The following is a 26306-nucleotide window of genomic DNA, read 5'->3' on the forward strand; positions in this document are numbered from 1 at the left end:
ACACAATGGCAATGATCAATCGGAAAGGGTTCATGCTATACAGACAAACGTTGTTTGTGCTGCTTTTAAGGGCATTGCGAAGCACAAAAAGAGCTTTCACTCATCAATAATACTGCAGTTGGACAAGACTAGATTCTTCTTAAACATTCTGGGTTTAAGAGCAGGGACCTCCACATTGTGTTTTTGTTCAGATAAAAAGAGTTCTTACTGACAAGATTTTCAAAGGGTTTCTGTCAAAGAACAATGTGGCTGTAATTGTTAGAGTTATTTTTTTCGTATGAGCTAAGAAGTTCTGCGGTCTGAAATCTGGGCAGATGTATGAGTGCTACATTTGAAAAAGATGCCATTAAACATTTGTACCGCTAATGTAGTATTAAACAATGTAGCATTATGCAACAATTAAACATTTTAAAAATTATTTCCATGGAAAAATGTTGATTCTCTAATTTTGTCTGCACACGCAGCAAAATCAGATGGAGTTAAAAATTTTAAAATAAAATTGACATCAGTTGTATGAGGAGAGAGTAATTATTGTAAGGCAAAATGCTAATAGAAGAAAGAAATAGTCTTTTCTTATAGGCTGTAGTCTTGCAGATGTTCAAATGGCTATTTATATGTCACTGATAATCTTTACTGGGTGAAAAGACACAGAAAATCATCTCATAGTTTTTGGAGAATTTTCACAGACTTTGTCTTCATATTTCTTTCATTTCAGTTTTACTGATGTCTTTTCCCCATGTCCTTCTTAATTGACTTCCTAGGCAGATGAAATTAAGTATATTTGGCCTTGGTAACTAGAGTTGTATATGTAAGTCTGCCTGGTGTGAAGTTACATTTTGGCCCTCTCCCGAGCACATGCCTTAATTCAATCATGCACTTTCTACTCTTTATTTTTTTTATTCAGTTTGCAAACAAAATATGACAACAGCATTGTAGATGTCAGTGAGATCCCAGTTCGGAAATTCTCATTATTCTGAGCCTTCTGCCTACAGATTCCTGAACCGAATTTGTAGTGTTACCAACAATTAATAATTTGAATTGGGAAAGAAACAATTGCTGATGAGTTCTTCTTTCCCAGGAAGGTCAAATTTATTTCAGTTAGAGAAAAAAATTTAAATTACTTTGACCATGATAATTTTCTGTTTTCTACATTCTGAGGATGATGTATATAGATCATGATTTCACTTCCCTGTATTCTCTCTTTTGGAATGTGAAAAGACAAATTCCAGCTCTAATTATCAATAAAGCTGTAATTGGAATGCTGGGATTTTTGAAAGTCATAATTCATCTTTCTTCTTCAGGATGATTTTCCTTACAAGTTCTGTAACATAAGGTCTTATTTCTTCAACAGAGACAGTGGAGTCCCAGGCCTTTACTACTTTTCCATTGGGGTCCACCAGGTATTTCCAGAAGTTCCAGGTTGGTTCTTCTCCTGTAGATTCTACAGGGAGGGAAAAAAAATAAAACACGTGGAAACTTAGGAAAGAAAACCATGTTATCCAATTCCTGACATTTGTTCATGTCAGTTTGAGAATTACCTTCTCAGAGGAAGGAGTGTAAAATTAAGAGGGAGTTCAGACTGAATAAGATTAATTTTCTGACAGACAGGAAGCTTTAACTAGACAGAAGCCCCTGGAGACTAATGGAAACATTCACCCTCCAGACAGACAGGACAAAGCAATATAATCAGTGTTAAAGTGTGCGTGTGCATGTGTATGTGTGTGTGTGTGTCTGCTATACAGATAAATCTGAAACAGTTGAACATTGATAGGAAAATGGAATTTGGCATAACAATATAGCTGTACCAGGACTATTTGCTTGCTTATCCAGAATTTTTCTTCCACAAGCACCCAGTATCATGTGCTTCAGAAGAACGTTTCCAGAAATGCTACATGAAGAAATAACAAAGTAATTTGTTCCAGCAGGTTTCTTCCTAATCCTGATCTACTACAGTTATTCCTTCCATGACCACATACTCATTTTACTTGAGTCACATTCTTATCCTCTAGTATTCTGCTACATGACTAACAAAATTTTCAGGATTTTCAATTCGACCTGGAGCCTCATCCCACTAATACAACTACAGATGCTACAAACAAATCAGCATCTTTTCCTATTATTGTACGTTGGGCAAAATCTCATAAAGACTCAGAAGATATTTCAAAGTCTCATAAGACACAGCCAGACTTACACTGTTGACTATCTTGTCATTATGCTGTGTAAATATGCTGCCTCCAGCAGCCTCCCTTTGTGTGGACCAACAGGGAACCAGAAGTTCTGCAAGTTCTGTGTGACAGGTCTACAGTAACAACCCCGCTGGGCAAACAGAAACGGAAGGATGTCAAGAGGATTTAAGGGAAGTTTGGCGAGCAGAAAGATCCATTGCAGACACCTGGGAGGAGGTGTGCTTGGAGTACCCAAAAATAATACTACCAACACTCCTTTAAATTCAGTGGTGTGTAGGAGAACACCGTGGTGCTGGAGAGGAGAAGAAACAACAGAGTCCTTGCAGAATCCAGCTCAGGTGATACCATGTCATAAAATGGTATTTAGAGCATTTTTTCAGTGCATGAAATGTAGTGTCTTGATAAAGAAAGCAGTGCCTTGGGAGAAAATATCCTGCCTTACAGTGTATTTTTTCAGCTGCATGCTAAGAACCAGCAAGATTTCTTCAGGTCTCAGTGCCAGCTATAATGCAGCTTAGAACTGGAGGAGCTGTACAGCACGGCTATTCCAGTGCTTGGCAAGGAATGAGGACATCTCGTAGTGCCTGATTTCCCTTCTTCATTGTTGAAGTAAATTATGTAGGTGCTTCGCTTACATTTGTCTTACAGCTCTTGAGATGAATCTTATAAATCCAACCTGCAGCAATTGTGTCACAGGAGAAGTACTTATGAGACTACAAAGTGGAAAAATGAAGATTGGGTATTGTATGCACACAGGAGAATATTGCAAGACCTGTATTCCACGCAGAGGTTTATTAGACTAGCTTTTACAGAGCATGTGTTATCGTACTGCCTTCATCCCTGGAGATCATTTTAGAAGGTTAGACAAATCTGTCAGGAGTGACGCAGAGAGAAATCCTGCCTTGTGCAGGAGGATGGACTATGTGACTTCTGACCTCCTTGAGCTTGACAATTCTGTGCGATGATTCTGTGAACAGTCATAGATATCTTTTTTATGACCAATGGCATTCTGTGTCAGAGGAATGGAACACTGGGAAACAACCCTCCAGTGTTCCAGATTACTCACCAATTAAGTATTTGAAGGCAGGAATTGCGCCGGCTCCACTGACCGTAATTTTGCTGAACATAGGAAAGGAGGCACCATAAGTCTTTCGCGCAAAACTCTCAATTTCTTTGTTGGTGTCTGGTTCTTGCTGCCCAAACTGATTGCACGGGAACGCCAGCACATTGAAGTGATATGGGCCAAAGTCTCTCTGTAACTGTTGTAAGGCCTTGTAGTGGCTATCTGTGTACCCACACTCACTCGCAACATTGACAACTAGTGACACCTGAAGAAAAAGAGAGATTAAAAAATGCACTGCAAATGTCAGTTTTCCAACAGGTAGGGTGGGATGCAGATTATTTTTAAAAAACTAGAATGTCTAGGGAACTGTGAACACTTATGTTTGAAATTACATTGAGTTCTGTTCACAATGGGAAAATTTAGTATTCATTTTATGTATTCCCATTCGGCAACCATGAAGTTAATCGATAAACTGCTAAGCAATCATAATTCTCAATTTACAGAGAATCTATGTTGTTCTGTTCTGCCTTTTGGATAGTTTCTAAGCACATTTAAGAAATGACCATCCAGCTAAATTATACAGAGTTCCATGAAAGAAACTTGCAAATTAATATATTTTGGTAGTTCATTTATCTGTAGTGAAGCATCTGTTCAGTGGCATCTTTCCTTATACAGAATGTAGATAATCTTATAAAGGAGAAGTTGATGTAATCTCCTTTGTGATGTAGTGTGTCAACAGAATAAAATGGAAGTGACACCTGTATACTTGCATATGAAATACGATCTGGAGCCATCTAGCTAATTCCCAAAGCATCACATTCATTCACACTACATTTACAAGCTCTACCTGAAAGTTTAAATTCGTTCTCCTAAAACATCCAAAGGTATGACATATAATTACATCTTTTTTTGAGAAACAATAGGTAATTTTATGATGCATTCCTTTTGCAGACTGTCAGCATTTCAAATAGAACTTTAATAGTGAACATAAAAAATAACTATTGGCAGTTTCGTTTTTTTTCAAGTAATCTGTATTTGCCAAGCACAGTGACAACTGTAGTTTAGTATCATTGAAGTAAATTGTGACACTAAGTGTTGAAATCACATGTAGTTCTTTTATTAAAAAATCTAGAGAGTTTTTAAAATATAGTTTAAGACTCAGCATTCTCATGATGCAGAAGTATTCATATAACTTACCATATTCACATCTGTTGGTACTTTATCCCAAATCAGTAACGTAAGAATTTATCATTGGGACTTTAGGGGAAATAAGGTTGTGTAGGTATTATGTTCATATTATAACAGATATGAAAGATGACTTGCCAATGAAAACAATCAAGCTTTTATAACTTTTATGCGATTTTGAAGTTAGGAGGGCTTGAAAGAATTCACTCAAAAAGAAACAACAATTTTGATTTTCAGCTGTTGAAAACCAGTGATTACTCAGCATGGTGGTGAAAGGCCCGAGAGCTCACACTGCAAATCCTGCAAACTTCCAAATGTTCTCCCACAAAACAGGAGGAAACTACACACAGCATTTCTGAGAATGGCAGAAACATTATGCTTTTCTTTCTTCCTTAGAAAAATGCCCCCTGTTACTGAACTCCATAATTTAATAGTGCCAACCTCCTTAAAGTATAACTAACACATATAATTAAGAACTTGGAAGATCTATTGTAATTTCATAAGCAATGTTTAAAATTATTTTAAAAATATCTTTACCAAGTTATCTTTCTAGAGTTGGGCACCACAAGTGGTTAAATGTGGTAATTTTTTTGTGGGAGTCTTTATTTATAATAAATAACAGTCACTCTTTGTTCTCATGAAGAGGCTGCACTTCTTACAACTCTTAATCATTTAAATTAAGTTCAATATGTCTCTTGACTGACTCTAGGCTCTGAGAGTGCAGGTCAAGTACACCACCTAGCGTGCAGTGCAAACAATTCATCCTGGGTCTTGCAAAAATAATTTAAACTGAATTAGCCATTCTCTAACCTCTTAATACTACCTTTTCCTTCCCTTTGCTAAGAAAACCCATGCATTCTAGTAACGAACTAATTTATTTAACATTGCAAAAATAGTTTGTAGTTTACTTAGTGTTTACAGCAGGGTACATCCTTGAGGAAAACAACCCTGGGGAGATTTATGAATCTGCTGTCAGCTTCAAGTCACTCTTTGTGGATCTTTTAGCAGAGACAGTAGATTCTCTCGGTTTTTAGACCTAGAGTTTCTTAACTGGCTTCATCTGACTGATGGAAGAACCAGCCACAAGTGTCAGATTACACCAACTCAGAATTGTTACCTTAATGGAAAAAAATTGCAATACTTTGTGCGGTAATTAAGTGGCTATCCTCTGTATTTATACCCATTCAGTAATACTACAATCTCAAATTGCAGAGAGCTGTGATGCAAAGTGCCTAGCATTACTTTCAATAGTAAAATAATACTTTACATTATTACAGTGCCTAATGCTTTTCTATTATTATAGTACTTTTGGTTCAAGATTTCCAAAGCGCTGCACTTACACTGCTTAATTACAACTCAGCACACTGTACTTGGCCGTGTTATAGGTGGGTAGGCAGGTACTGTTACATCTACATAGGTATAACCACAGTGGGGAACAGCTGACCCTTGGGAGTTCTGACTCCCAGATAGTTACTATTTTTGGTAAGAATACTGCCTCTTACAGCGTACCTGATAGAGATAATACAATATTGAATTAGACAGGTAGATAGAATAGATTGAAAACTAATCTTATTTGGATCTTGTTGATTCTTTTCCGACCACACATCACTGCCCTTCATTTTTTATGTAGAAGGGTCAACATCAGTGTGCTAGCCTGGAAGAAGCATAAGATGATGGCCTTGTGCAACACAGTAGTACACACAGCTTTTTGATCTATTTAACTTCTGCCACTCTCTTTTTCAGTCATAATAGTCCTCCCTTTCTCTGCTTTCAGGCAGATGTAATAGCACACCTGATTTTGTAGCACTTATGCCAAGTTTTTAGCATTATGGCAATATAACTTCTTATGCCCCATAAAAAGGGAGTACTCCCTCACATATTTTTGACACTTTAATAAAAGTGGAAGGTAGGTTATGTCTGTGCAAATTTATTTCGGGGAAAAAAAATCTGTTCCTTATTTTTTTTTCATTTTTGTTTTTTCAGAATGGTTAGTACATTTCTTATTTACTGTATAATGGAGGGTACTTTTGATTTGTATCAGGATATACTTGAATGGAAAATGAACTATCAGTCTTACTCTTTTCTTTACTAAGAGAAATTATGTCAATCATCTGAATACACAATAATTTATATCAATAATGAGTTATTGAAGAAAGATTCTGCAGGTAATTCATTGCACTGATTGTTTGTACTTAGCATAGCTCTTATGTTTTTAGAAGAAGCAGGCTTTATATATATATATATATATATATATATATATATACTCTGAAAGCTTTGAATCTCTTCAATTCCCAGATAGTTTATTGACTACAAACTAAGTAGTTATTTAACTAAATTAGTTGAGTGTCTGAATTGAAGAAAATCTGCCAGGAAGCTTAAGGCTGTTAAAAGCTGGTTTAGCAATTAGCAGAGTATTGTTCCAGGGGCTAATGACTGACTCACTTTCTTTAAAATACCAGCAGCACGTACATAGTATTTGCTTTCTTTTAATACCTTTAAATACTATGATAAACTTACATCTTAACATTACTTATCTCAACGCAGATTTAAGTATGTTTATTTTAAGAAATAAATGGGAGTTTTAATTAACCTTTGCCTACCTTGATAGTGAGTTCTAGCAACATGACAACAGAATGGAATATGGTTTATTGCTAAAATTTCCTTCAAAATTGTGCACATACATTATCAAACAGCAGTTAGCCTGACCATTAATAGGCTCTCCAAATGCAAATCTTTTTGTTCCTTACAGAGGGTGGTCATCACTTTTTTGGAGTAAACTATTTCGTATGGCCTCACAGAGATCAAGGAGCAACATTCAGTGATGGTATCACCTTTTCCAAGGTACCCCATGAAACCAGTCAGATCTCGAGGAAATCAGAGCTCCACCAGAGATACAGACACACCCCCCTAACCTGCCATGTTCTTGAGATACCAGAGCAGGCTCTGCAGCTCGTACCAGTGGGGATGAACACCCTCAGCTCTCTGCAGGGTAATTCCGCAGAGTTCCCCTTTTACTCCTTTCCATGTGGATTCTGTCCCTGAGGTGGAGAAGCTACAAGTGATATTTGCTTATTCAGACAGATTTGCAGATGACCTGCAGACAAAATATGCCCCAGTAAAAAGATTTATTGACAGAGCCTTTGGAAGGAACTCTTAAAAAAACCCAACCAACCAAACAAAAAACAAACAAAAAAACCACAACAAAACAAAATGGCACATGTTGCTTAATATTAAATAGGTTCCATGGTTTTTCCAATGTAGATATTTGAGTGTGCATTGGACCAGTTCTGCTCTACCTGAATGGTGAACAGGGGGCAGGAGGACTTTGACCAGATAAGATGCAGACCCCTCATTTGGTCCAAAATTATCAGAATCCCTTTCTACTGAGCTTAGAACAACATACATCTCCTCCCGTGGGCCTTCTCTGGCCTGCTGCTCTGGGCTAGTGAGCTCAGACACCTCAGGGAAGAAAAGGGGGAAAAGGAAGGTGGAAGCACAAAGCAGTAGAACAAGGGTGAAAACAAAAAGTGGTGCCTGCCTTTTTGGGCAGCAGATAAACTGTTGGACTGCCTGGCTGTATCACACAAGATGTGTTACTTGAGTTCTAAGAGGAGCAGTTGTGGGCTTTAATGTTGATTTTAGCTTCTCTAAGTTGTGAACGTGGCTATAAGAGCTTATAGTATTATGCACCCTGTGTGCTAACTTCCCTTTGCACTCTTCCACCACTACTGACAATCTTTCCCAGATGGTCAAACCACTGAAAATAAAAAATTTAAAACGTTATGTTCAAGGAAATAGTTCTTAAAATGGGAAGGAAAGCTCTGCCTTGAACTCCTTAACATGTAAATGAAATTTAAAAGACACCATAAAAAAATATATGTCTATTATGCCCTTCTGCACATTGGTCTGGCACACTAAAAAGTGACAAAAGGGAGTAGCATGATGTTGCTACAATTTCACTCTACACTGATATTAAAGTAATTATTTCATCATGTCTCTTGCTTTTTACTAATTATGGTGAAATCTGTTAACTCCATTAGCCACTGATTTTTTTTTTTTTTTTTTAATGCAGAACATAACAATGGAATGGAATTTAGGCAAAAAAAAAATTACTAAAAGCCATGCAGTTACAAGACAGAAATAAGCTCCAAAAGTAAGTTACACAAAGGCACAAACTTCCTAAGCTTCAAATATATTATACAGTACATTTGTGTATATATACACATTATATAATGTATAACAGCTGCTACCCAGGGCAGTTCATCCCGCTGAAGGTAAAGCAGTCCGTCCGTCCGTCCCTGCCACGTCTGCAGGCAGCAGCCCTCACAAGAGCAGAGGCGAGACCGCGAACGTTCTACTGAGCACAAAAAGCTGCAGAACGGTCCCGAAGGCAGCATGCAGGAAGAAGAGCTGTGAACCCAAATCTAGGGGCACGCCGGCACCAAGTTAATGTACAATCTTGCCACCCCCACTCGGGTTTTTGCAGACATGCGTGGACCGGCTGGTTAGTGAGTCCGGGCCAGAGCTGCCCATCTCCGCGCAGACTTACCGAGCCCCTGTACTTCTCCAGGGAGACTAGTTTGCCCCTGATGTTTACAACTTTGAAAGTGTAAAAATCAGGCTCTTTCTGCTGCGTAGCAGAAAACGCTAAGAGCAGGAATGCTGCGATCGCAAGAAGCATGGCTAGAGGGATGAGGAAAACTTTGGGAAAGGCAGAGGAAGGCTGGTGCTCCACACTGCCCTCAGGATCCAGCATGCTGCACCGCCCTGCTGCGGAGCCACTTGTCATGATAGGAAAGCGTCTGCCGCAAAGAAAGGACTGCTGCAAACCGAGCTTTTGCAACAGTCCTGCTCCTGTAAGGGCTTGGGAGCTGTGGCCATAGCAGGACGATGTATTTATGGAGACTTCAGATAGTCTACAATGGAGTATTTCGTAGTGGTAGTGGGGTATTAAGTAAGGCATTTATGGGTACAGGACGAATGAAAGTGCTAGTTGGCTCAAAACCAGTAGTACTGTATGTGGCTGTGGGACAGCAGTCAGATTTAGAGATCTGCTTTAACTATGCCCTAGGAAGATAAGGGATTCTTGTGATTTTTGATGGATTTGCAAGTGCCTTTTTTTAGCATACTAACTATAGCATCTAGAAACTACAGTGTAATGTCAAAGGATATCAGTGGCTTGGTTGCTAGTGGTTACTGGTGCAAGTGCTCTGAACAAGTCTCACAGTGTACGGTCAGAAAAAACAGTTACAAACACACCGTGCACAGTATTTTGTGAAATGGAGCAACACAAGCTCGGCCTTCAGGAAACTCACCTTGCATGCACCTGGCTGGCGAGGAGTGGCCAGACCACTGGTCTTCACAGTGCGATCCAGGAGAAATCACATTACCAAAGGGTTTTTAAGCAAGAAAGACTCATTAAGCATCAGGAACTGAATTTGTTACCAAAGCTTTCAGATAAACAGAGCCAAACCACTTCTTCAGTGCACTGTTGGCATTCTTGGGTTGTCTGCACAAAAAAAATAGCCATTTGTACAATTTGCTGCTACACCTGCTGGAAGAAAAGGGTTTGTATATATAAAGTAACAGCAATAGAAAGCATTTGATGGTCATTGATTTCTTCTTGGACTGAGAAACTGGCCCTCCATGCCTATGATTCTGATAATTCTTGGCAAAGAAAAGCAAAACGTAGTGATTTACAGAAAACAATTAAGTAGCATATCTAAGGCATATTGGAAATCTATCTTTTGAAGAGCAATTTACATTTTATAATCTTACTTTATGCCTTTTTTTTTTTAGCTGAGTTTTGGTAGATCTTTGACATTGTGATTATATTTTGTTAGGTAATTCAAGCATACTTGGCATTAATGTAAACGAAGAAGCTATGTATAATTATTTGAAAAAATCTACTTTTTTTAAATTTCAGATTTTTCATATTTCATGTGTTTTGGCTTGACATCAAGAGATAATGCAATCTGCTACAAAAATGTATAGATGGAAAATCATCTACCATGCTATCTATGAAGAAGATACACTGTGCTAAGAATCCTAAGTTCTCATCTTCTCAGGTAAATGTTGTCTTTCTGTTTACTTTCCTGGCTGCATTGTTGACCAATAACCTTTCCCTTAGATGACAGTTAGGTATGGTTTCCTCATTTTATAAATAAATTATCTAAAAAGCTTTAGAGTTTCTTCAGACACAGCTGGAGACGGAGAATACATTTAAATAAATTTTTAAAACCTAGTAAATCCTAAAAATACTTTTAAAAAATCATTCCAACAATGAAAACCATTCAACTAAGCATTTTTGGCCAGAAAATTAAGAAGAAGTTTACAAAACACTTTTACATTTTTTGAGGCATGATGCTATAGCAGTTTGGTTATGGGACTAAAAAGGCAGCATCATACTGCAACATGAGACAAGCAAGGTTTTGCTCTGGAAAAGGACTTTACTAAATCTGCTTCCTGCAGCTTTATAATTATTGTCTCTCATTCCTAGATTAAATTTAGTGGTTTTCAGAATTGTATTTTCTCCTACAAACTGAGCCCAGAATCTGAAAGTTTTTGATCACTGGCACTGAGTTGGGAATTCTTTAAATAATGGCCAGCTGGCAGTATCACTCAGCATCCTCTTTTACTGCCATGTTTCTACACTGCTCCCCACAATAAACCATTTTTTTCAGATCAACAAAGGAGGAAGAATTGTTGCTGAATACACACAGAGATACACTATGTCAAAGGTGATGGCTTTATAATGATTCAAGTTTTTAGAGCCAAACTGCAGAAACTTTTTATATGAAAGTCTGTCCAGTTATTTGAACTAAATCTGATATATTCCAATAAATTTCCGCTTGCAGGAAAAACGCCAGTCAGGTTTGCAAACTGGTGTGTGTTTGCTCACTAGCATGTTTAAATGTTGATCTAGGAGCACTAGAGCCAGTAGCAAATATAATTTAGTTACTTTTGCAATTTACTCTTTGGCCTACCAGACCTAATAAAAATCTGTCTCAAATAGGGCTGGACAAACCCCCACCCAGCAAACCTTGGCTGTCCCCAGAGGCATTGCAGCAGCCATTTCTGTCACTGCTGACCTGGGCTGGCCGTGTTCCTGAAGGTGGAAGCTCTGCCCTACCCTGAGCCACCCAGTCCTCGTTTTGTACAATGTTAAGTTCAGGTGAACCACAAAAAGACAATTAGTGCTAAGGATTGGGCTGACTTTGCAATACATTCAGAAGTATGTTTTGTCGACATTTATGGAATCCAGCATTATAGATTTTGCAACTTTTGTTTATCTACATGGACTCACTGAGGTGGTGTTTCCAGCACTACTATTCACATTGTTTTTAATACTTTCCTTTGAGCCCCTTTAGCAGTTCCACATTAATCATTATGCTCCTTGTTTTCCTGAAAGGCCTCCTTAGCCTGGGCTAGGCAGTGCCAACACCACATTTTGCTGCCAAGAAGGGGCAGCTCTGTCCCGGATCACTGCAAGATCTGCCTTGCACAAGCACTCGCCAGTTTCTTTAGGTCACGCTGCAGCCCTGCCAAGAGCCGGGCCCTGCTCCCCCGAGACCTGCCAGGCTGCCAGCAGACACGCTGGCCAAGATGCTGGCCCTGCCTGCTGCCGGGCCGGCTTCGGAGCCAAAGTCAGGGAGCCAGGAGCCATTCCCCCCGGTAACCCTGTTTACCACGGGCCGCTTTGTGCGGAGCACAACGGAAGCAGAGCAAGGGGGGGAAGCCCCGAGGACGGGGCACACAAGGCCCGGCATGGGGCAGACACACCCGGCTGGTCCTGACTCTGGGGCCTAGCGTGTGTGAGGAGAGCTCCGGGGTGAAAAATAGGGAAAAACCGGAAAATATTAGGGTGGCTGTGGGGAGCATTAAGGAAAAAACGGAGCTGCTTATTCGCACATCCCCGCTTCCTGCTGTGGCACGGGGGGAGGGAAGCCCTGCTCGCCGGAGGAGATGGGAGGGGGTTTCTGAGGGGGAGAGGGGTCTCCGAGGGACAGGGGGCTCTCAGTTGCAGGGGGGGGGGGTCCCCCGCTGGCCGGGCCGGCCATGGCCCCGTCCGCGCGCCCGGCAGCGCCACCCGCCCTCGCAGCTCTCCCGCCCGCCCTCGCCCCACAATGCATCGGGCGGCGCGGCTGACATGGCGGCCGGGCCGGACTGAGCCGCTGGCGTCGGGGCCTCCAGCAGCTGGAGCCGGGCATGGCGGGGGCACAGCCCCGGCACCCCTAGCGCCGCAGCCAGGTACCGGGCTCCAGGGGCCGGGGGGGCCCCGCCCAGCTCGGTGGGCCTCCCCCAAGGGGAGGGGGTGGCTGGGCGCGCTCTGCTGTCTCTCCCCGAGCGGGGCGGGAGAAGGCGGGCTCGGGGGGGGCTGTGTCCGCGTCGGCGCCCCCCGCCTTAGTCCGCGGCGCCCCAGCTCCGCCCTGCCCCGGCCCTCCTGCCCTGCCCCGCCTCGGCGGCCCATCGCGGCCTCCCGCGGCCGGGCAGGGTGGCGGCGCCGGGGCTGCCCCGCGCACCCGGCCGGGGGTTCCGGTCATCGCCCGGGGGGGGCAGGGGGACACCCCCAAGGTCAGCGGGGAGACGGAGCGGCCCCACGGCCGCATCCCGGCGGGCGACCCGTCCCGAGCGCAGCGCCCGGGGGCCCTGCGGGGCCGGTTCTCCTGCCCGGTGGAATTAAATAACGGCGGAGGGAAGCCCCATTGCAGGTGGTGAACCCCCCGGGGAAATGCTCCCTGTCCTGGGCCGGCCTCAGGAGCGGTGCCCCCCTCAGCCGTTTCTTGCCGAAGAGGTTCTGCTTTCTGTGGGTTACAGTGTGCCTGAAATGCCACACAGGCATCCCTTCGTCTATGTGCTTGTGCTCTTCTGTTGGTTTATCCTGTATACAAATACAGCTGAACGACTTTTCTGCTTTTGCAATATGTTGCAATTTGCCAGTTGGCTGAATGTGTCGTATTACCTGAGGCCTTCTGGCTTTTAAGGTTGTTGCTGGTGTAATAAAGGAGGACGAGCTTGTAACATGGAGAGGAACAATGTAATCAGGTTTACGTTAAGGTAGGGATTAGTACATTAAAAAGGTGGTTGTATTGAAGTATGGATCTAGCAATTTTTTTATATTCATGCCACTTCCACGTCGCTTGGCTTCCTGTCCTGGATTCAAGACTCATTGCATTTGCTTGAAAATAGGGGTTACATGTTATTTCTGATTTTATTTGACTTGTGCTCCTGGTTTCAGTAGGTACTTTTTGGATAGTCTGACCTTAGATAGTTAGGACATAATTATTTCCATGACAAGTAAACCATCCATGGAAGTAAGACTATATTATAGTATATGGCAGAAGATGCTATATTAGGAGTGAGAGGTCTCCTCTACAAACATCAGTTTTGCAATGAGCTTTTAAAATAATTTTTTTTTCCTACCTTTTGTGAAAATGCCTTCATAAAATTAATTTTGGGGTGGAATTACTGTTTCCCAGAACATATGTATTGGGATATGTTCCCAGAAAATACCTACAGGGGGATCAGAAAGTCCCTTCTGTGTCCTTTTCTTGCGCAGAAGACAGCCAGGGCTTTTCTCTCGTACCTCGCCTGGTAGAGGGAAGGAAACCGCCAGTTGCCGTGGGACACCTGCCTTGTGTGGGAATTTACCTGGTTCTTCCTCTGAAGGGGAGAAGAGAGATGAGGGAGCAGGGTTTCCCTGTGTCCTGCTTGAAAGCCAGATATCCCTGGCAAGCTCCTCTTAAACGTCTTGTGCATCTGCATGTCAGAGTGATGGTTTTGGATGGTGTATTTGTGTTGATAGCATAAAGCAGTTCAAAATTTTGCCCAGCCTGTTTTCTAGTCACAATGCTTGCTTTTGAAATTTTACAAATTGTTTCTACTAAATTAACTTTATTTTTGTTACTGTCTCAATGAAACAATGTAACACCCATACTGACTTATACCGAGAACTCACAGAAAGAAGAATCCTGCACTTTTGCTTAGTGGATTCATTTGCAGAATGGAAGCAATCAAGAGGAAGTCAACCTTTCTGGTGCTTTTGGCTCATTAAGACTATATTGTATATTGTTCGATAAATTGTTTAATTACACATAAATGATAGTAAGTCTTTTAACTTGGAAGTACTAAAAACTTATTACCTAAATTTAGTAACAATGCATATGAGTCTCATTTTTATTTTTTCTTTTTCTTTTTTTTTTTTTTTCTAACCAGAGGTGGATGCATACGTTTATATACTAATACTGTATCCTTGGTTCATAATTTTTGGTTCTAATGTTCTAGGAAATCTTTGGGTAAATGCAATTTATCCTGTGTTCTTAATTTTTTTTTTTTTCCTGTTGATGTATGAAATAGTACTTCTAGCAAGAAGTAACTTTCAGATTTTAGTTTTTGCTGTCAGCGAAGCGTGATTTGGGAGTCTGGAATCAGTTTTGTGTTACAAACTGTTGTGACTCGGTCTGTATACCAACTGTATGGGTATATTTTTGAAAACTTTTCTAAAGTGGTGGTTTTCAGCATATTTCTTTCAGTAGTGAAAGTGCTGGATCCTGGTAGAGCAGACGTAAGGATGCTGGTAGAAGATCCATTTTCTTTAGCTGTAGTTTGTGAACCAGTTTGTGACTGGTATGAAGTAGTTAAAGGCTGCCCCTTCCTCAAGGTTTACAATTTGGGTGAAGGGATCACTATTGCTCAAATACAAGATCCAGATAAACTTCTACACCACAGGTACATACTGCTGTATCTTTATGTAGTGCAAACACCAAGTGTAAATGGAGGTTTAAGAATAAGTTGGATAAATTGAGTTTAAATGTGTAGCTGCCATTTAAACCAGTTTCATGATCGGTTCAGGCCTCTGGAACCTGGTTTAGCCTCTGAAAGGCTTTAAACCTAATCAGTGCTGTACTGTTTTTTTCCAGCCTCCTGTCCTGTATTGGTACAAATATTGTATTTGTTTGTTTTTAAAGTTAGAGCTACCTTGGATCAGTTCCCTAATCTGGTTACAGCGTGTATCTTGCAGCATACAGCGACACTCCAGGCAGGTGGTTCCCCTCTTCTGGCTTCAGTGCTCGCTTCAGTTGATTATGAAATGTTTAAAGGACCATTACAGTAAAACCTAGGGTCAGAAACAACAGGTACTAAAGCATTAGGAATCTTTGTATGAAATACAGAGTTAAGGGAAGGCATTGTAACTTCTCTACACAGCTGGTGTGACTGAGAGAGGGTGGCTTTCCTGAGTTTGGCACAGGGCTCATTGGCAGTGACAGGTTCAGAAAGCGGTAGTTCTTGGCGTTTGGTGACGTGCCTCTCTCTTACCTTCCCAGTGAGTCATACCGTGTTGTAGGAGAGACAGCGGGTGTCAGTGCAAAGAGAGAACGGTCTATAACAAGAACATCTTGTATGGATCTCTCCTATCCAGTGTCTTCTGCTAATTTCTTAATTTAATTGTAAGATATTTGCACCTATTTATGTTACTAGGTTTTGCATCAAGCAAAGCCTTTCCTGTTACTTCAGTCATTCAGTAGTACTTTTGTACTTTATAATCTTGTTACAGTTATATACTTGTTTATCTAACGATCAGCCCTTAGTTTTCAGTCCTCCACGTTGTAAATACAACATCAGAGCTTCCTACTGAGTTAAAAGTCTTCCCTAAGCCCAGAGTGCTAGTGTCATTTGCATCCCTGGTTTGTGTGTTGAATTTTGTGTGTACTTCCTTCTAGATAGAGTTCAGTAGTATTACATTTACTAGCCTAAATTCTATAGCCTGGAGAAACAAGAAGATCTGAAATGCTGTATAGCACTTATATGTCTGTTGCTAAGAATGCCAAAGGGTTTATTGCTGGAGGAGCCTGAGGTGCTTTAGTGGCCAGTAATCTCTGATAGGTTTTAGTTAGTTTGGAAAAACATCAAAGATTGATGATAGTTTGTACTAAGTTATGTCTAGTTCATCATAAAACAAACGTAAACATGTGATAACTTTTAAAAAAACCTATTGGCATAGAACATGGGAGAAGCTTGAATGGTTTGTAGAAGTCCTCAGACAAAAAAAAAAGGGCCTAAGGCTGTAAACGGTCCAGGAAAGAGCCACCCCTCTAGCACATTGGGGAGGGCTGGAGACATTACCTGTGCTACAATCTGAGCAGAGCACAGTGGACAACCTTTCCTCCTGTCTCCATCTGTAACCTTTGTTTGCTGAATTTCCTTTCATTTTTGTTGAGGAAGTTCAGCTGGGCTATATTGGTAATCAGGCTGGGGGGGTTAATCACCCCACATACTACTGGAAGGCTGGCTGGGGAGATTGGAGCTTACGAGACAATCATAATGGGACAGATAAGAGCAGATAAAGTACAGGTCTCCCTATCTCAAAGGAGGGAGTGTTTTATAGAAAGAGGACAATAACAATTATGTTTGTAGTACTTTCGCTGTTCATATTTCATCTAGTACTCCCTGGGGAAATGAAACTCATGAGACCGTTGTCTTTGCCTTTAGCTGCTCTACTACACGCTTGTTACTTTTGGACGTTTCAGCTAGTTGGGACCAAATTTTAGAACGTATTTGCAATAATGTCAAAAGATGCTTGAGTTTCTTTATGTTTTCTGGAAAAATCATGCCTTGGTAGAGGAGAGCTCTCTGCTGAGGGGATGCAGGAGGAAGTTATGTTTCCTCTTAGGGAGCAGCTGAGAATGTTGTGTAAGTTCCTCCAGCTCCAGCATGTCTCCTGTGCTTGCCCCATGGGCTGTGATTGACGGTGTGACAGAGGAGCACAAAATGAATGTATAGGAAACCCGGTATAATCAGTTCTGCTGCTAATTAAATGATTACAAAATAAATGCTTTGCAAAAGAGCAACTCAGAGTGCTCACAGTTTAACTTGAGCTTCGTCTTTGCCAAGGCCCTGTTATGGCAAAGTCTGACCCAAAATGTATGTGTTTGAAGGACTTGGATACAATTGAACAACTTGAGAAGAACAAGTGAAAGGGCAAATGGGTAGAAATATCTTCTTGAAAGTGTTGGGTTTTTTTTTAATTCTTATTTGGAGGTAAGCATTACCCTGAGTTTTTGCAATTCAAATGCAGGATTTTCTAATGCTAGTCTGAGAGAAGAAGGAAACAAAAGAAACTGGCAGAAATGAAAGTGAAACAATCTCGTTTCAGTCTCGTGAGTCTAAAATGAATTCTATAGTAGTGAAGTCAAAGCTGATTTTAAACATTTTTAATTTGATTGTTGTAGGTGTGTATAAGTTTTATGATTTTCTAGAGTTTGAGGTCAGATGGTGCCTTCTCTGACCTCATGCTGTTGTATTTCAGCCAGATTAGTTTTCTTCCAAGAGATGAGGTAGGTTTCAGAGGAGTGACTGTCACTTTACATTCAGAAAGCAGGGGAAACCAAATCCCTTGTAACACCAGTATACTGAATAAACGAAATATTTCAACAGGTTAATCAATCACACCCTACTTTGCAGACACAGGTGAAATAACTCTGTGTTGCTGGCCTGCCTTGGAGAAAATTCTTCTTTGATTCTAGGTCTGGCAATTTGTTATGAGCCTGTGAATAAGCTGTGCCATGCAGGTCTCTAACAAGGTGCCACCTCAGCACTGATTCACTCCGCTCTGGTGTTTTGTTTTCAACCATGTTATTCTTTCTGGAGGTACTCCTTTCCCGCCTCCCATTCCCTTCTCTTCCCTCTCTCATATATAAATGGCCAATATCTGACAGGAAGAAGGATCTTTTTGAGACTGTCTTGGGTTTAGTAGTGGTCTCTTTTTTTGTTTTTCATGTGAAGTTTCATTAGTTGGTTTACTTTCCAGTTCTTTGTGAGATGGTAACGTGTTTACTGTTGAATATGTTACAGCAGTTTAGATTATGTTGTGTTTCCTAAATCATTTTGGTATTAAAGAGCAAAAGGGAAAAAAAATCCCAAAGTACAACAATATTATCATTGCACTTGCATTTCAGAGTCTGAATTTCATTGTGGAACTTTTTGTACACAATATTCTAGTCTTATGAAATTTTGTGACCTATCTTTATTCATATTTCTCAGGAATAAAGAATATATCAGGGCTTTTTAACCTTAACTACTCGCATGTGGTTATACTCACTCTCTTACTATGTAATGTGATCACAATACTCAATTTATTAGCTGGGTTATAGTTTTTACTAGCAGGTTTTTTTTCCTGTCACATTTGTACATTTGATTAAAGCTTATATATTCTCTTTGAGTACATAACTGTATTTTATTGAATAGATGAGATCAAATAATTTGAGCCTACAGTAGAATTTTGTGGACTTTTTTTTAAGACTTGCAAAATATGAGTCTAACAATTGGACATCTACAAAAAGCAGAGCAAAATGAAGCCCTGCTTTTTCTCCAATGCCAGAGTTTCACGGTAGCTTTAAGCTGGAAGTGGTGCCAAGAGAAGTTGTCCCCACCCGACTAGTTGTTTGCAATTAACAGCTCCTGCTCCTCCTCCTCCTCCCTTGTGCCAGTTTTATGTTCAGCTGATTGGGTTTCTGGGTTTGTTCACTGCAGAACTGCACAAGGGAGGGAGCAGCCTGAGGAGTGTGAGTAAGTACTCAGGGTTGCAGAGAGGGTGTTACTGCTCCTCTTGGAGTCGATGCCAACCTACGGGAAGGTGACAGTGCGGCCTTGGTGGGTTCCTGTCCGGAGCTGAAGGGTGATGTGAATGTCAGACATGAACTAGAAATGAAAATGGAACTGATGTGTGTGTGTGGAGGGGGTTGCTGATTTGTTGGTTGGTCGTTTTTTTTTCCCCTATTCAGGTTGAGCAACTAAAACATAAGGAATAGTTTAGAATTTTGAAAAATCCCACTCTTATTTTAGTAACAAAAAAAAACTTCACAGTAGAGTACAGTTTAAAGATAGCAACATCCCTAAGTAGCTGTAACACCTCCCCAGTGCTCTATACTGGTTGCCAGAGACAAGAAGAATTTAGCCAACCTGGGGGACCTTGGGCTGTTGTTACCACCCTGCGGCTGGAGCAGTGGGTTTAGGTGGGCAGTGGTTCCTGCCGCCGACCTTGGAAGAGCTGCGGTGGGCAGGACTGACTGCACGCCAAATGCAAATGCTGTTTAATCTTTTTGATTTTTGGTCTTTGACTTTTGGTCTAGAAGTAAAAGCCAGCTGTAATCAGTGTGTAATAGAAAGTAGTTGTAATATTAACTAAATGTATTTATGAGATGAAATACTTAGCTGTTGGAATGAATTTAGCAATACAGACTTTTTTTTTCTTTTCTATTTTACTGAAGAATTTGATGTTGACATTAACTTCAAGAAAATTCTTGTGTGTTTTTTGTTTATTTGTTTGTTTTCATTTTTGAAAGGTAATATATATTTTCAATTATGTCAATATAGGATTAAGATAACAATTTTTAGCGTGTGCTTTGTGTCCTGAAGTATTTTCTGATTCATGTCCCTTTAAAATGACGGAGTAACTACAACATATAGCCTGAAAAAAATTGTCTTTTATAGAGATAATATTCAGAAAGTTGTTTCATTATTTTTTTTTTTTTTTAACCAGACATTTTAATCTGATCCTTCCTTCTGGTTCTAAAGTACAGAAGTACATTGTGATACTTCTAGTAGTTGTAATTAATTGATTTTTATTCCTTTTCTTCACTAAATGATAAACTACTTATTTTGAGGGGTTCTCTAAAACCCGGAAATTTCACTGGATTATGCTTTTACCTACCTAATATGTACGTGGACAGGAGAGAAACTGTATTTCCAAACTCCATATCTGGCTATAGTTTTATAAAATTTATTTTCTCCTATGTCTAATATTTCATGCTCGTAATTTTTTATTGCTATCTGAAGGTTATTTAAAAAAGAAGTAAATCCAAGTTCTTGTTAGATACCCCTTTCATTTTCCGTATTTGTAAGAGCAGTTCCTTACAAACAGATCCACTGATTCATGCTCAGCTTCCCATTGGAAAAACAATCTTTGAGTTGTCTCCAACACGAAGCTCAGATGATATACCACTTAAAGAATGGAGGTTTAGATAAATAAAATTAATCTGCAGCTAAGCCAATAATTTTCCAGTTGTGCTTTTTTTTGGCTAAGCAAAATCTTATTTCATTGATGGCAGTTAACTTATATGAAAATTGTGTCAGAAATATGCTTAAGTATCTGTGGATAGAGGTGATAGGTCAGGTTTGTTATTAATACTTTGAGCTGTATCTCTAAATACTTTAAAAAAATCAGTTAATAGTAAAGTGGAGCTTGGTTGCTGGAAACTGAATTAGAGTTCTCTAGTTGCTAATTTGAGTGGTATGCTTAGTGAGTGATATTTTTTAGATGCGTGTGTTGGTTTTTTTTTCCCAGTGTAGCTGCAGACATCTCCGTTCTTGTTTTTTTTCAGAAAGCCAAAAGTAGGAAGGAAAGAAAAAAGCAAGCTGTTGACAGGTTTATCACTGAGTGTTTTTTACCATGTTCTGCCATTTTTTTGTCTCTTTGTATCCCCTTCTCTCTTAAATAGAAGTCAAGATGATAAAAAGTTTCATGAGTTTTACTTAAATACGGAATGTATTATGAAAATTCACTTATGCCTGTTGGGTGAATATCCTTTCTATAATGATTTGTTTTTCTTTGGAGATATTTATTTTGATATATTGTCTACATAGGGCTTGGATATTTTTCCTCCACTTAAAAAATGTCTGTCATTATTTCTTCAGTAGACAATCAGCTACGATCCTTGCCTGTACTGTGGATTTAAAATCAACTGCAAATTGCTGAAGAATTGCACTTCAAGTGGTCCCAAGAGACAGGAGGAGCAGGTCTTCACTAAAATGGAAGAGGCCAAGAGCTCGAAGAATGGAAATCATGACCCAAGGAAGTCTGTCCGTCTTGTCTGTGAGGAAGGCAAGGCAGTCAAAATTACAAATAATCAAAATTATAAACATAATAGAAATGACAAATCTGTGAAGGATGTTGGGAGAAGCTCTCCAAGTGGGAATAGCAGCAAAAAAAGTAAACAAAATGATGTTTGTTCTGAAAAACAAGGAGAAAATAAATCATGCAGAGTAAATAGTTGTATTTCTGGAGCTAAAGATACGGGGTCAAACGTTCAGGATCGAAGTCATGGAAAAGCAAAAAAAATTTCTAATTTATCAGCAGCAGTGGAAAACCTGAAACAGACAAAAGCTCAAGCAGTGGGAGAAAACTTTCCAGGCTCCCACGTTTCAGGGAACGGGCTCGGTACGGAAAGCTTAACAGCTGCACAGAAAGGGAAACTGGTGTTGGAAAACCCAATGGGAGTTCATCCACTGAAGACTGGTGCTGATCAGACTGGTGAGCCTGGTAAGACTGCTTCAGATCAAAGGAAAATGGAACATAAGCCTGATGACTCCAGTGAGTATTATTCACCACTGCTCTATTCAATTTTCTCCTCGTAAAATTGTTATGAATCTGAAACGGGCTTTGAAATGTTTCTATTTGCATGTTTGGGTTTTTTTTGGTTCTTTTTTTCACATATAGTAAGTTGCTGATTGCATTTAGAGAGAGCATACTATTCATTGATGCATGTTACTTAGAGAATAAGAGATTATGATAATAGCTGTCCTTTTATCTCATGCCTAAGACATAAACAACTTTGCAAGATACTTAGTGTGCGTGGGTTTCAGGCAATTTTGTGAATATAGTGTCTTGAGAGGGGAGAACCCTTCATAATGTCATTGCTACTTATGGAAATGCCAGCTATTTCTGCTTTTCAGAAACATCAGAGGAAAAATCGGCAAGAAAAGTTTTTTTTATAGGTGGGAGAAAATATTTATCTTAAGTTCTGTGATTGTTTTGCTCTTTTTGTTACTAAAAGCATTTAGGGTATGTTTTGGCAGATGGCTTTCAGTTTAGGGAGCTCTGGAATACATACCATCCGTCAGTGGTTACCCTCATGAGTGTTCAGTTCTTATACGTATTTTTCAGTTTCAGAATTAAATATATGGATTAGGCTTTCTCTCGCTTCAGGTTAACTCCTTAGTTCAGGATTTTTTACCCTTTTTCAGAATGTAGCTCTTTCTAATAAAAATGCTGTTTCAAGATGACGTGCTAGTGCAGACCTTCTGTTTGAAGTGTTTCCCACTATTGCAACAGCCACAGCAGTTGCTTGCATGGGAATACTAGGAAAATATTAAAGTGCGTATTTTTTTAGCTATCTTAAAAAAATTTAACAGGAAAAATATGTTGAAATGGCAGCATTCTCTGAGCAGTCAGGTCTTTGTGGACCACCATCATGTACTGTAGGGACCATCTGCCACTGAGAAATCAGGACTTGAAAACTTGCTCAATTTTGATTCCTAACTAGTCTGAGGGCACAGATCTCATTTGAAAGGAAAGAAAAAAAAAATCCGAACCACAAATAACCCTCAGTTTTGCTGATGTAAAAACTACTGGGATAATTTAAGATGTAGATGTTTGTCCAGATGACTGGACTATGAACAATTCGTAGGCATCTGGAGGAACTGGCCTTTCGGAGTTGCCGTGCGTGTTTGTGCGTAGCAGTGTTCCGCAGTTCTGTGGTTGCCAGCTGTGGGTGTCACGGTGTCGCCAAGGGTTCAGGTGCGACTCCAGCAGCCTTCTAAATCCAGGGCTTGGAACACCTGATGTCTGGCTCTGTAGGATCATTTGGGTGAACGTCTTTAAGGTAGTTCTGTGATTGTTTCCTTAACAAAATGTATTGTGTAAATAATTTTAAACCTAATATTTCTTATTTTTGTTACAGTAGAGCATGAGGATGTTGTGTACTTTGTCCTGCATAACAAAAAAAAACCCTTTCTTGCCTTGAAGAACTTTAGAGACTGTGAAGTTATGACCAAAACACAAAATGAATCTACCTTTTTTTCCCCTCTTTTTGATAAGCACTCTTAGTAGCACACTGATTTCTGAAGTGTCTTCAAAATACTGGTTAACATAGTGAAAAAATTCTAACATCCAAGGGGATGTTGGCCAGCCTTTGGACAAAAAACTGGAATGTAGCTCTAATTTGTGTCTGGCTCTTAACTGCTCTGTACTTGTACTTTTCTTCTCCTTGAGTTACTCTGAAGAAAATAACTATTTCTTTCCCTAGGTAAAATAAAGAATTCTGAATCAACTAAAGAACATACTTTGGAAGCTGATTATTTAGAAAACACCACTGTTATTGACGAATCTAATCTGACAGTTGAACAGCAACTAGGATTGAAACAAGCTGAAGAACGTCTGGAAAGAGATTATATCTCCCGACTTGAAAAAGTAGGTTGAGTTATTTGTCAGATGAAAAAGAAAATAGGTGCCTTCTTTCATTATAATCACTATATTTCTGGTTGGGTGGCATTTCAACTAGAGCCTATTGCCTCTGTTTCTTTCTTCTTTATAATGAATCACTTTAGCAGTCTAAGATATTATCCCTAATAGTTAACTAGTCCTTCATCGTGGCAGATGATGTGGACTGAAAACTTACCCTTCCTTTTGTGGCACATGTGGCCTGTATTTTTCAATTTTACAGACCTAAAGGTTTACAGTTCCCTTACTTACCTAAGATTTTCTAGAAGGTCTGGTTACCTGGAAACTTGGAATACAGGATCAAGAGGCACCTTGCGCTATCTTCAGTATATTAGCACCTTCATCTGCACTGAAGATGACTCCTTAAAAATGTTTGTCTAAACCGTTCTTAATATTATCTCCAGTGAATCAAATTTCAGAGGCAGTATAGGTAACCCAGAAGTTGTACTTAATGTCTAAGATAAGTGTCTCTTACAGCATTTTCATCCCTCATATGTTCTCCTAGCAAAATAAACATAAATTTATTACTTTTTTCAGCAATTTTCTACATGTTGAAGATCATTACCATTCCTACCGTCTTATCTTCTTGAGACTTGCTCTTTTTTTCTTTGGTCTTGGGATTTTTTTAGTTACTGGTTCATTCTTGTTGCATTTCTGTAGGCATCTAGCGTGTGACTGGTATCCAGACTTGGACATGCAATTTCAGCTGAGGTCTTACATGGAAAGAGGAAAGCTGACTTCATCTGTCCAAAATACAGCATTTGTGTTTAGGGCATCTGCTTTTTTAGCAGCAATAGGATGTTGGCTTGTAGTTTGACCAGCAGTGATCCCTGTATCTTTTTCTTAAGGAATATCCAATCAGGTCTTCCCAGCCCTTGATTTTTTTGTATTTGATAATACCTAAGGAGGAATGGTACTTTGCTTTGATATTATTTAATTGCAGCTTTTTTATTCAATTTATCTGATTTGTTGTGATCACTGAATTTTTGTCATCATATGTCTTCTGTAACCTCTGCCAACTTGGTATCTTTTGTGTTTGTAGTCAACACACCCCGTATTGCATTTCCTAAGTCTTCAACAAAAATACGAATGTTTTGACCCCAGAAGGACTCCTGTTGAAAAGTACTTGGCACTGCATTGGTGGTGAGCCAGTGTGTGTATGTGTAGTACAAGGACAGTTTTCTGAGCAGTTTTGCTCTCACCTTACTGTTCTTTATTTATTTTGAAAAAGCAGCAGCAGATGTTGTATCTTGAATTTTTAAGTGTTATGATATTATTTAAAAAAAAAATCTTAAAATTGGTGTATTGCAATTTGGTTATAGCAGATCAGTTTGTCACCTATGACCTATTTTATGTGCTTATTAATAACATAATTTATTACAGAATTTTTCTAGGTGCCAGCTCTGACTGATCTTTAATTCCTTGGCTCATCCTCTTTAGCCATTTAGAAATATTCTTAAGTTTCTCTTTCCCAGTGGTCAGGAACCTTCCCATTCTCTGAGTTCTTTAAAATACAACCACCTCTGAGATGGATTAGTATCCAAGCACTAATGTCATGAGGCCTGTCTTGTTTAGATGCATCCGTCTTACCCAAGTAGTAGTCTGTAGCTTTTTTTGTCTTGCTATTTTGAGTTCTTGCCCCTTTCATTAGTCTTAAGCGTAACTAGATGATTAAGAAAGGCTTTGCAATAGAGACAAAATATAAGGTATTACATGATTCCACCTTTCTGGCAACATCTGTTGATATAATACTGCTGATCAGTATTGTAAAGAATAGTCCATTTCTTTTAATATCATTACTGCTGATATTCATTCAGTTTTAGAAGAGAGGTAAAATATTTTTATCTCCTTCAATCATCAGGTGTTGGATACTTGAATCTTCCAAGCTAGGCAAGTGTAACTGCCTGTAAGTTGTTTTCCAAATAGATGCTTAGTTTCATCTTACAAGCTATCTGTCTCATAGAAAATGAGGATTAAGAGAATTAGTAATAAAAGCATAATGACCATGTTATTTTAAAGTGATATTTACCTTTAGTTTAAGGGTATCAGACTTTTTTTTTTTTTTCCAAAAGCAAAAGATCAGACACAGTAAGTGGAAAAACTTGCCCAAATTTAGCAGTGGTTTAAGTTTCCTTGTAGTGAGTCAAATTTGTTTAACTGATCTATAGTCCACCTTAGTGTTGTTATGTCACTGTTTAAACATCTGGTGTTTTCAGTGTACTTCTCGGTTTTGGTAAATATAGATGTATTAGAATTAGGATGAAAATGTTAAGCAGCGGTTTTTGTCTTCCAGTTTTAACTGGTATTAGTTATTGGAAGAATGCTAACAAGTCTGTAAAAAAACTAAGGCCTTTTTGAGGGACCTTTTTATCTTTCCAAAGAGCATATAAAAAAGTGTTGAATATCTATAACTGTGTTGTTAGAGCAAGAAAACAGAACTGTAGGACGAGACACTTAAAAGTGGAGTATTTGCAAACAACCCCTCATCATTGCAGAGGTGGTCCTTTCTGCCTTTTATTCTAGTAGTTCTTAGTGGTTTCCTGGTTGAAAAGACTCCCCAGTACCCCCTCTTAGACCTTAGGAAAATAGTCATTTC

The 26306-nt window shown here is 39.6% G+C and overlaps 2 protein-coding genes across 6 annotated transcripts in view; one reads left to right on the forward strand and one right to left on the reverse strand.

Moving 5' to 3' along the window:
• Nucleotides 1-872: 872 nt before the first annotated feature.
• GPX7 (glutathione peroxidase 7) lies at nt 873-9229 on the reverse strand. The gene is made up of 3 exons (XM_082052309.1): nt 8984-9229; nt 3253-3514; nt 873-1441 (listed from the first exon to the last, which is right to left on the reverse strand). The coding sequence occupies exons 1-3, from the start codon at nt 9221-9223 to the stop codon at nt 1278-1280; spliced, it is 666 nt and encodes a 221-aa protein (XP_081908435.1). The 5' UTR covers nt 9224-9229; the 3' UTR covers nt 873-1277.
• A 3339-nt stretch (nt 9230-12568) lies between these two features.
• Nucleotides 12569-26306, forward strand: part of TUT4 (terminal uridylyl transferase 4) — a 50191-nt gene continuing 36453 nt past the window's right edge. For all 5 annotated transcript variants that reach the window (XM_082053917.1, XM_082053920.1, XM_082053918.1 and 2 more), the window contains exons 1-3: nt 12569-12684; nt 21127-21802; nt 23517-23680. In XM_082053917.1, coding sequence (XP_081910043.1) covers nt 21241-21802; nt 23517-23680 — 726 coding nt within the window. In that variant the 5' untranslated portion in view covers nt 12569-12684; nt 21127-21240. The remainder of the gene's footprint in view (nt 12685-21126; nt 21803-23516; nt 23681-26306) is intronic.

Source organism: Streptopelia decaocto (assembly GCF_964273445.1).
Source record: "Streptopelia decaocto genome assembly, chromosome: 5".
Taxonomy (NCBI): domain Eukaryota; kingdom Metazoa; phylum Chordata; class Aves; order Columbiformes; family Columbidae; genus Streptopelia; species Streptopelia decaocto.